This window comes from Hordeum vulgare, chromosome 5H, assembly GCF_904849725.1.
Source record: "Hordeum vulgare subsp. vulgare chromosome 5H, MorexV3_pseudomolecules_assembly, whole genome shotgun sequence".
NCBI classification, from domain to species: Eukaryota; Viridiplantae; Streptophyta; class Magnoliopsida; order Poales; family Poaceae; genus Hordeum; species Hordeum vulgare.
Window position 1 is genome coordinate 558,423,402 of NC_058522.1, and position 10,322 is coordinate 558,433,723.

The 10,322-nt window shown below is 46.8% G+C and overlaps 2 protein-coding genes across 2 annotated transcripts; one reads left to right on the forward strand and one right to left on the reverse strand.

The window, feature by feature from the left end:
* Positions 1-306: 306 nt before the first annotated feature.
* Positions 307-2,538, forward strand: LOC123452929 (remorin 4.1-like). Its single transcript, XM_045129670.1, has 2 exons — positions 307-1,213; positions 2,040-2,538. Exons 1-2 carry the CDS (start codon positions 467-469, stop codon positions 2,229-2,231), a joined length of 939 nt encoding a protein of 312 aa, XP_044985605.1. The 5' UTR covers positions 307-466; the 3' UTR covers positions 2,232-2,538.
* Positions 2,539-3,734: 1,196 nt separating this feature from the next.
* Positions 3,735-9,754, reverse strand: LOC123452928 (mitochondrial Rho GTPase 1). Its single transcript, XM_045129669.1, has 14 exons — positions 9,303-9,754; positions 9,007-9,139; positions 8,738-8,884; positions 8,302-8,478; positions 7,932-8,183; positions 7,606-7,674; positions 7,463-7,518; positions 7,165-7,246; positions 6,152-6,363; positions 5,910-5,976; positions 5,394-5,506; positions 4,838-4,988; positions 4,393-4,579; positions 3,735-4,052 (listed from the first exon to the last, which is right to left on the reverse strand). Exons 1-14 carry the CDS (start codon positions 9,509-9,511, stop codon positions 3,979-3,981), a joined length of 1,929 nt encoding a protein of 642 aa, XP_044985604.1. The 5' UTR covers positions 9,512-9,754; the 3' UTR covers positions 3,735-3,978.
* Positions 9,755-10,322: the final 568 nt, after the last annotated feature.

Sequence of the window (10,322 nt, forward strand, 5' to 3'; positions counted from 1 at the left end):
ACAATTCCTGACAAAAAAGTGAACATGTATTGATTTGCCACGCTTAAAAATCTGATATTCGATTTATAGCTGAATCCATGAATATATCGTCTTTAGCATTTTTTATATTATACAGTATATAAAAGAAACCTAACCATTAGAAAAAGCAAGGGTTAAACAAACACTCGCCGCTGCCCCCACGACACCTGCGTGTCATCCCACGGTACGCGCCACGGGAGACAAGGCAGCCCCCACCTGCCATCGCCGTCGCCTCACCCACACCCGGGACAGATGGACGGATGAAGAGATTGATATAACCACACCCTCATCACCCACACACCCACACACGCACCACCACACCGCGCACTGACGCAGCGAGATCGGTCAGTCAAGAGGGCGAGGCGTGCACTGCTGGTCCTCCTCTGCCCGCGCATGGTGCCCCGTCCCCGCCGGCCGGCGCCGACGACGACGACGCTAGTCGCCGCACATGTTGCATGAGCGGCACGCACCACCCTCCGCGTCCGACGACGAGGACGATGCCCCAGGGGCCAACAACGACGAGGAGGGCGCTCTGACTCTGGTGACCACCACCGCCGCCAGCACCACCAACACCGACTTCCACGACGTCGACGAGGTCATCGAGGTGCGCGAGGTCCACCCGCTGTCGCCGCCGCACCCGCCCTTCACCCCGCCCACGCGCACCGTCTCCGCGGCCTCCACCGCCTGGGACAGCGCCAGCAGCCACCGCTCCGTCACCTCCGAGGAGCAGTTCATGACGATGAGCCGCGAGTTCACCGCCATGGTCGCCGCCGGCGCCGGCGCCGGGGCGACCAACAACAACAACAACAACAACCCCAATAACAGCAACCACAACCCCGGCGGGCCCTACGACGGCGGCCCCGACCAGCTGACCAGCATCGGCGAGGACGAGCTGGAGGAGCACAACCCGCTGGCCATCGTGCCGGACAGCGGCCACCCCTTCGCCACGCCGCCCAGCAGGAGCGGCGGCAGCAGCGGCCGGGCAGCGCGGCTCGACCTTGAGGTGGTGCCCGCCGCCGGCCCGCCCGTGGAGGCGAGCCAGGTGAAGAAGGAGGAGGTGGAAACCAAGGTGTCGGCGTGGCAGACGGCGGAGATCGCCAAGATCAACAACCGGTTCAAGCGGGAGGAGGTGGTCATCAACGGCTGGGAGACGGAGCAGGTCGACAAGGCATCCGCCTGGCTCAAGAAGATTGAGGTAATCATCATCACTGCTACTACTACAAGACCAACAAAATTCTTCAGATTCCTTTTGCACTCACTTCTTTTTCGTATGGAAAAAAATCCACTTTGGGATCCTGCTTGCTTTGAGCATAATTTGCGCCTCCTCATGACTGCCTGCTATCTAGTCTGGCATCATCTTTCCTTGCTTGACAGTCCTGTCAATTCAAGACAGAAAAGAACAGGGCATGACAAATTAATCCAGCAACTAAATTGCCCAAAACAATTTTGTCTTGCACAAATTAGAACGGTTCCGGGACTGAGTAGATAAATCATCGATGGTTGGTGCAATCAGCACATATGGTTTGTGATTAGCAATCTGATTTATTTTTTCTCCCCAAAAGAAAAAGGAAGTTTCTAGGCGTAGCAACACTAATACAGTACTCCTTTTGAGTAGAATAGTAGTACTAGTATAGTTATCTATTCTAGCTATGAGAAAAGGTTTACGAAACAAACCAATATCCAAGATAATTAATCAGAGGTGTTACATCAGAGCGGCTTTCTGAATTTCTCAGCTCAATCATGCAGCTTTCTGCACATAAAGAAGACTGTTTACGTGTGAGATTATCATGGACCGTTAGCACGTTCATTTCAAGGTGATAGGGCTAGGAGAGTGGCGGTCTTTGTCCGGGAGAAGCACCATCGTTTCAGACAGAGTTTCCTTTACCTTTTCACACGTTGCAAATCATGCATGCATGTATCTGAATGCCCGTCTCGATCATGATATGAACAAGAGTAAGTGCTATTGGCGTCTAATCCATGTCTAACCGGTGATGGATGGACGGAATGACGAAAAAATGCAGAGGAAGCTGGACGAGCAGCGCGCCAAGGCGGTGGAGAAGACGCAGAACGACGTGGCCAAGGCGCGGCACAAGGCGGAGGAGAAGCGGGCGTCGGCGGAGGCCAAGCGGGGGCTGAAGCTGGCCAAGGTGCTGGAGCTGGCCAACTTCATGAAGGCCGTCGGCAGGGTGCCCACCAAGCGCTCGTTCTTCTAGCCACCAGCCTCATGCATGCCCTCCCTCCTCAGCTCTGGAATGGAATCCCTATGTGTTTTTGCCTATGGGTAATGGGTAGTACGTAAGTAAGTAAGTAAGGCGTGTGCTGCTGCATCCGGTCGATCGGGAACCTAATTGTAAAAAAGGATTTGAAACTTTGCCGGCGCGCGGCGACCACGCACCGGGTGGCGCTTTTTTTTTTTTGTTTGGCTTGTATATGCGCAAGAAGAAAAACTGGTGTGGAACGAATAGCGTGTTTGTGTTTGCTACAAACCTGCAAACATTCAGAGCAATTGTTCATATGTAACACCGCCGGTGTGGATCCTTAACGTTCTTCGGTTCTGTATGTACTACTCCTATATGTATAGCTGAAAGCCATCGTGGCCCTTTTAATGCCTATCAAGATTCAAGAGAGAGCCGAGGAGTTGCATCAATGGCTGATGGAGACGATTGTTACCTACCCTTGCACACCAAGGATCGGGCAATAAGAATATAAGATAACATAACCCACCCTTGTGTGATGGTTGTATGCATATCTTAATGCAGAGGTCGGGGTTATCCTTCTTTTCAAAAAAAAAAAACACCCTTATGTGATCCCAACGAAACGGCATTAGTTTATCAGCGGTAGACAACCTGCTGCCCGTCAATAACGAAGTGCGCTGTGTCCAATCTTGATTTCTTTTTTGTTTTTTTGAAAGGCAATCTTGGATTACTTGGTTTTGCAGCGACTTTGTTACTATTAGTCTTCCAAAATCGTGGCTTGCGTTGTGTGAACTCGAGGTGGCACTTTTGGCCACAAAAAATAATGGTGATAACTCGAGAGCTGGGCACTGTGTGTGTGCCCGTCGAACACGCATCATGGTGACCGATGAGGAACCTGCGCCGCACGTCACCGCATTCGCCATTTCCATTTCCCTCGTGACAGGGCCGGTTCAGTTAGTGGAAGGAATCATCATTTTATTCTATCTATCGTTCTGGATGGCGAGAGCGACCCCGTGGCTGTGATTGACCGACGGGCATAAACGAACTAGATGAGCCTTGTCTGGCGTCGACACGAGGGCGTGGCTGTAGACATCAAGCATGGCTAGGCGCTGCCCGGATCCGGCTGGCGCTTACCGGAGTCCAGACGATACCGACGGTGACGGCCACCGTGCGTTAGGGGTTTCTTTCGACGTGCTAGGCTAGTCGAGCGAGACCACGATCGATGGAGAATGGGAGGAATGTAACCACACAACTCGTCTATTTATTCCAACTCGTATATATAGAGACAAACGACCGACCAGGATTTCAGTAAAAAGAATTTGTCAGCGTTTGGTGTTCTTTTTACTGTTAGCATCTTGAACCATTTGAGACCGTATTGAGTTTGGCACTCTGAAAGAGTTAACTATAACTAAGCATACAAAACAATGAATGAAAAGGAACAAAACAAGAAGTTCCAACAGCATCCTCAACACCAAAATAAATAAATTCAGAGGTAACGAAAAAGAAAAATGTGGGCAAAAATTTAGGACAGTGGTGAAATTCTAACAGAGCAAATCAAGTCATGACAGTCTTATATCAGCTAAAGAATCTAACGTTGCCTGATGACTGTCGTACATTATACCATCCGTACCTGAAACACGCAGTAGTACAAATTATCTTTGATGATGACAGCAACTGTACATAAACATCAAGCTAGACGATCCACTTCATCGACCATGGACCTGCCTGTTGCACGTTATTTCCCGACTGCCCAGGTGGGGGGCCTTCATGACGACGAGTTCCTCCTAGCCGCATAAACCCTGTAGGCGGCTACCCCCACAACACCTATAGCAGCTCCAACTGCAGAGTATTAGAATAAGTTAGTACTTGACGGGCTTTGTTCCACATATCATGCTCAACAGTTGAGATCTAAAGGCGTATGAAAATCATAATTTAGTAGCAGCATTTTGTCGAATGCAAGCTATCCTGCCCGTTGACTCAGCTCCCTACGGAGGGAACCCACCGTATCTCTACATCGACCAATTAATTCACATTTTTATGGACTTGTTACTCCTTCCGTTCGGGATAGTATTTTATCTAGATGATATTTGCTTAAATGCGTATTTAGCTACTGATTAGCAAGACAAGGTTTCAGGTCAAAAAAGTAAAGAAAATATTTGTGACAAGATAGTTGACTTGCCTGAAACAACCATGAGGGAACGGTTGAGAAGTTGACGGTATTGCCTGCGTGTTTTACCAGCTTCGGTCTCTGGAATGCTCAAATGGGGCCGCTGTGCCGCATGAACTATTCTGCAGAAAATGCTGTTCAAGTCTTTCAACTTCACGCTGATGGGAATTGGTGTTTCAATTCCCATGTCTTGGCTCACCTGAAATTAGATAAACTTATGATTACTCTGTAACAAACACAAACAACTAGACAATCCATGCATGTACAGCTATGTCTGCCACATGTATTAATAACAGAACTGTGGTCAATAAGTACAGGAACCACTTGCAAAAACATCACGTGCACAAGTTTAGAAACAAGGATGAACATTTTCTAATCCATTGAAATATATGTTTGTCCATTCACCAACTACAATTGTAAATTTAAAAATGTCAAACGAAATTGTATCAGAGCTTACTCTGGTTGATTCCTGTAGAGCCACTGGAGATTGATCAAGATCGTCCTTAGCAGCAACTATCAGACAAGGGACTTCATAGCCAGTGTTTTCTCCATGTGAAGCAACTTGCACAAGCAAATCTCTTGCTCTTTGCCAAGAAAATTCATCACAGCTGCCATTTCGCAGGTGTCACATAAGGAAATTTATGTAACATTGATTAATACATCACAGAGTGAGATATACGGGGATAAGCAAGATTTTCAACTGTCATCTGTACCGTTTACATAACCAGTGATGAATAGTTGAACCAATTAAAGGTAATTAAGGATCAAAGAGATTCATTTCTCACTGACCAATTATCACTTTACACTGATATATTTGATATGGCCAGTAAGCTATTGTGTAACAGAAATCACATGAATGAACTAAGTACGTGAAATTTTGCAAATAGCATTGAATGGTAAACCTAATTTCCTTGCCAAGATGGGCCATCAAAACCATTGAGAACAATTCAAAAATTGCCCACAAAACAGAAAACAGTACAATAAACAAGAAAATAGCTCGGCAGAGTGCATACCTATCATAAACAAAGACTGCCGCGTCACAGGGTGCCAAGGATTCCTTGTTGTTTAGCAATGATCTGACATCACCTTCAGGAATCTCTCGCAGCACAAGTGTTTTTCTAGTCCCCTTCAATAAAACAAAGATATAATGAATCAGATATGAACATTGCAGAGTAGAAGCATCTTTACAGATCACCAAGGATTAGAAAATGATAAATCTCAAAGCTGCACTCGCAGTCAAATTAGAAACTGCTGAAATTAATATCACCCTATCATCTCCACTAGACCATCACTTATGATTTATGGAAGGCTCTCTCTCCCTCTTCCATGTCCACCAAAAATGAAGATGGCAAGAGGGAAAGGGCAAGATTGAACTACTGCACATGCCATTGGCAGAGAAAATTTGGATTGTCTTAATTTCTGTCAGTATACTCGCGTGAAGTCTTGCATCATCAAGAATAGAATTGTCATTTATCAGAATGTTTGCTTATAGTGCAAGCAAAATACTGAAATCACTTTTGACTACTTACATCAGATAGCTCAACAGTATTTGCCGCAAACCGGTCGCTGTTAGTTGGCAGAGCATCAGATGGTTGCCTGCAATGAAGACAACAAGTGAAATGGAGTTATCAAAAGGAACAAAGGTGGTATTAAAATACTTCCTCCGTCCCAAAATAAGCGACTCAACTTTTACCTTTAGTACAAAGCTGAGTCACTTATTTTGGCACGGAGGGAGCACATGGGAGTAAATACAGGGAAATGCATCAAATACCTTCCGAGGAATGATTGTAGCAATGCAGTCTTTCCGGCACCTTTGGGACCAAAAACATAGCACTGGAACACATTTCTTTGAGTCTGCTGCTTTTTACGGTCCACTCGTCTTTTCCTCGTGATTGTGAATGCTGAATTAAAATCGCCCGAATAGCCGACATATACAAGGTTCGCGAAACTATTTGCTGGATCTAGAAGTGTCATAAGAGCCCACTGCAATTGTAGGAGATACTAGTCAGCAATGAAAATCTACCGGTAATCTAGTAAAAGAGCATATCACCATAAGTGACTCAGCAGACTAGTCAGCAATGAAAATCTACCGGTAAACTAGTCAGCAATGAAAATCTACCGGTAAACTATTTGCTGGATCTAGAAGTGTCATAAGAGCCCACTGGTGTTTTGCCTACAGGTTTCTAAGCACATGTCCACAAGATTAAACTGGTGTAGATATGCATGTAAACATAAAAATACTACACTAATAATACGAAAAGGTTTTCTTACCTGGAAACATTCCACATGCTTTTCAAGGCATGCCACTAAATATGATGCATCTTAATCATAACAAGCACAACACTACTAAAAGATTTCTATCCCATTTTTAGTTGGTTTTAAGTTTCTTATGTGTTCGATACAGTATATATAATCTCTTATGTGGATTCATTTAGAATGATAAACTCATAATAGGGTGCAGTATTCATACATAGTTAGAACAAACTATTGGACTTTCTCAGAGAGATTAATCGAGCTCATTGAATGGTACTCCCTCCGTACCAAAATAAGTGGCTCAAGCTTAGTACAATTTAGTATTAGAGCTAGTACAAAGTTGAGACAGTTATTTTGGGATGGAGGGAGTACAAGACAGACAGAATAATGAATAAAAAGATATGAGTTCCGGATAGAGCATTAGGCCATTGAATCCAACCAACAAAACAGCTTAATCAACCAACGGACAGCGTTAAAAATTATTATACATTAGCAGTGTTAGTTTTCAGCACACTAGGAGTGAGAGAATACCTTAGAAAGAAATCCTTCAAGTGATAGCCCACCCAAGACATTCCTTTCAGCGCAGTCTTTATATAGATCAGAAGTCCATGGGCTAAAATAATGATATGTGAATGGTATGAAGAGACAAATGAGTAAATAGACTAAACTTGAGAACCATTTAATGAAAGTTCAACAGATTCCATCAAAGCAAAGACAAACTAATACAGGGTTTACAAACAATATGAGTAAAGCATGTAAATCACAACCAATTGTCTCCAATAGTGTAAAACTAAGATTAAAATTACCCTTTCTTTTAGTAACAACTTACTTTTCAGGTGCAGTTGAAAAAAGATCATCCAACTCAGAAGGTAGCAAAGCTTCGTCCTGGATTTGATATATAAAGTCATAAACACACTTTCAGGATTTCCTTCAACACATAAACAAGTGAGACAATCAATACATTAGACTTACATTATCTATGTCAAACATGTTGAAAATTCCTTTCAAGTAATCAATCACTTCATTTGTCAATTCCACCGTCTGTAACAAAGATAGTGATATGAATTTAGTACCAAAGAAATATTATAGACCAAAAGTATGGCAAATATTAAACATATAGGTAAATGGCTAGTGAAGCCAGGATTGCAGATACCCAGCATACAATTGAAATCAACTATCAACATACACAAGCCATTATAAGAACAACTTGACACTAAGATGTATGTGCACTAAAAAATTGGTCTAGCTTCAACTGACAACAAAATGTGGATAGCTGATAGTAATCAACAGAACATTACTTGATCGGGAGCTCGCTTGACTGACGTTGGAATGAAGTCATCTCTAAGCTTGATTTCATTATCATAACCAAATTTCCTCAATACTGTCCATGTAGTTTCCAAACGACCTTTCTCAATAAAAAGAGCATGAAGGAAAAGGAACCCAGTCAATGTAAGGCCGCTATCATTTACGCCTTCAGGCATCTTCTCTTGAACAACTCTCTTCACGCCTGAAATTTCCGTAGGCTGGAGAGGCGCGCTAAAACATCTGACCTGCAAAGCAATGGAAAGAGAATTTTAGCATCACCATACATAGAAGAATGTCAATACAAAACACTAGTCAGCCTCATGTTAATATAAAGGAAGAATGGTGGCCTCAGTGAATACAAACCTGAAAGTCGTTGAGCTCCACATCACTGAGAGCTCCATCCCTGTCGTGGTCACAAAGAATGAATATCCGCTTCAAAGCCCTCACACAGCGTGGCTTTAGAGATTGCGCCTCTTGATCGAATAGAGGAGCTGTGGGGTGAAGCACTGCCTTCTGGGCATAGTAGAAGACCTCAGGCACCTGCGGTTCATAAACGATCCGTTTAATAAACCTACTCGAGCATAGTATCTACATAGAATTCTAACGTGACAATCAAAATTATCAACTGCATAGTTGAATTAGTACACAATCAAATTATTTAGAAAAATGCGGCTGAGCAGCTGCTGGCATCAGCATTTTGAGCATTCTAGTTGCATTCAATGTGAACAATCAACCATTTGACGTAATAGAAGCATTACCAACATTCTGTATAAACTGAGACAAGGGGGGTCTTTTTCACCTGGATCTGGCGAAGCGCGGAGCACTCGATGCAGGTCTCGATCTCGCGGAACGACTGCATGATGGGCGCCATCGTCTGCTCAAGGCTGTTCTGCTGGTCGTCCCTCAGGTCCAGCTTACAACCCACCACGATGACAGGCGCCTTCAACTGCACAATCACGGAAACATTGGACGGCGGAGATCAACACGGGCAACCCAGTGTAAAATCACCAACCATGGCGAGCGCAGCCCTGCGCTGACCACGAACCACGCCGTGGAGCGCGAGATTACCTGGATGCGCCTGAGCTCCGGGAGCCAGTAGGAGCTGAGCCGGTCGAGCGTGGAGAGCCTGTCGCAGGCGTAGGTGAGCACCACCGCGTCCGCCGCCTGGCACTCGGCGATCAGCTTCGGCTTCTGCTCGGGGCTGCAGCACACACACGCACACGCACACACACAGAGAGAGAGAGGAGGAGGACGGGGTCAACACCGGCGGGGGGGACACGGAATCAATCGGCGACGGAATCGTCAAATCTGAGGCGGGGCGGGACGGGACGGGAAGGGGCGGAATGGGATAGGGGGGAGGGGACCTGGAGGAGGTGTCGACGATGGTGATGGGGACGCGGTCGGGGAAGTAGTCGGCGGGGAGGCGGGTGTGGGGCATGACCTTGGGGACGTTCTCGGGGAACTGCTCGGTGGCGACGGCGACGACGAGGCTGGACTTGCCGGTGCCGGGGTCGCCGATGACGACGACGCGCACGCCCGGGCGGCCCGCCAGGTTCGCTGCTGCGGCAGCCATGGTCGCCGCCGCCGCCTCCTCCTCCTCCTCCTCGGGGCTAGGGTTTTGGGGGATTTGGGCGCGGCTGCGGCTGCGGCTGTGTGGCGTGGAGTGTCAGGGTGTGGGGCCGGAAGGGGTGGTGGCCGGTTCGGTCTTATGGCGGACGGAAGGATCGATCTGGTTGGTTGGTCCTTGCTTGCTTCGGCTTGGAGGAGACGCAAAGAAAGAAAAAGAAAAGGCCATGGATGGAACCAGCGACCGGATGACACACAGAGACAGAGGCGTCGTGCGTTTTTTTGTTTTCTTTTTTTTTCTTTTTCTTTTTTTTGAGAACACAGAGGCGTCGTGCGTGCTTGCTGGCTTCTTCGGGCCTGCGAGGAGGGCTCGTGAATGATGCGAGGCTGGGCCTTGCATGGGCAAAATTGACAAAAATGACCCCTGATGCGAAAGAACTCACGATTGACCCTTCGGGGGAAATAATTCACCGGCCTGACCCTTTTGTGTGGGCCCGACACCTAGGCGTCATACTGTACTGTGTGACGCCTAGAAGTTCGGCGCCACACCCCCGACCACGTGGCAGGGAGGGGCCCACCCCCCAGGCAGTGTGACGACTAAGCCTCAGGCATCACACATTGTAATGTGTGGCGCCTAACGATTAGACGCCACACATTGACTTATACAGCCACGGGCCAGCCCCCCTCCCCCTCCCTCATTCAAACAGAAACTGCCACTGCGGCGGCGGCTGGCTCTCATCCCCTCCCTAATCCCCTCCCCCATCTCCTTCAGATCTGGGGATTTCTTCCTTGGATTGATCCCCCAAGGTAATGTCATC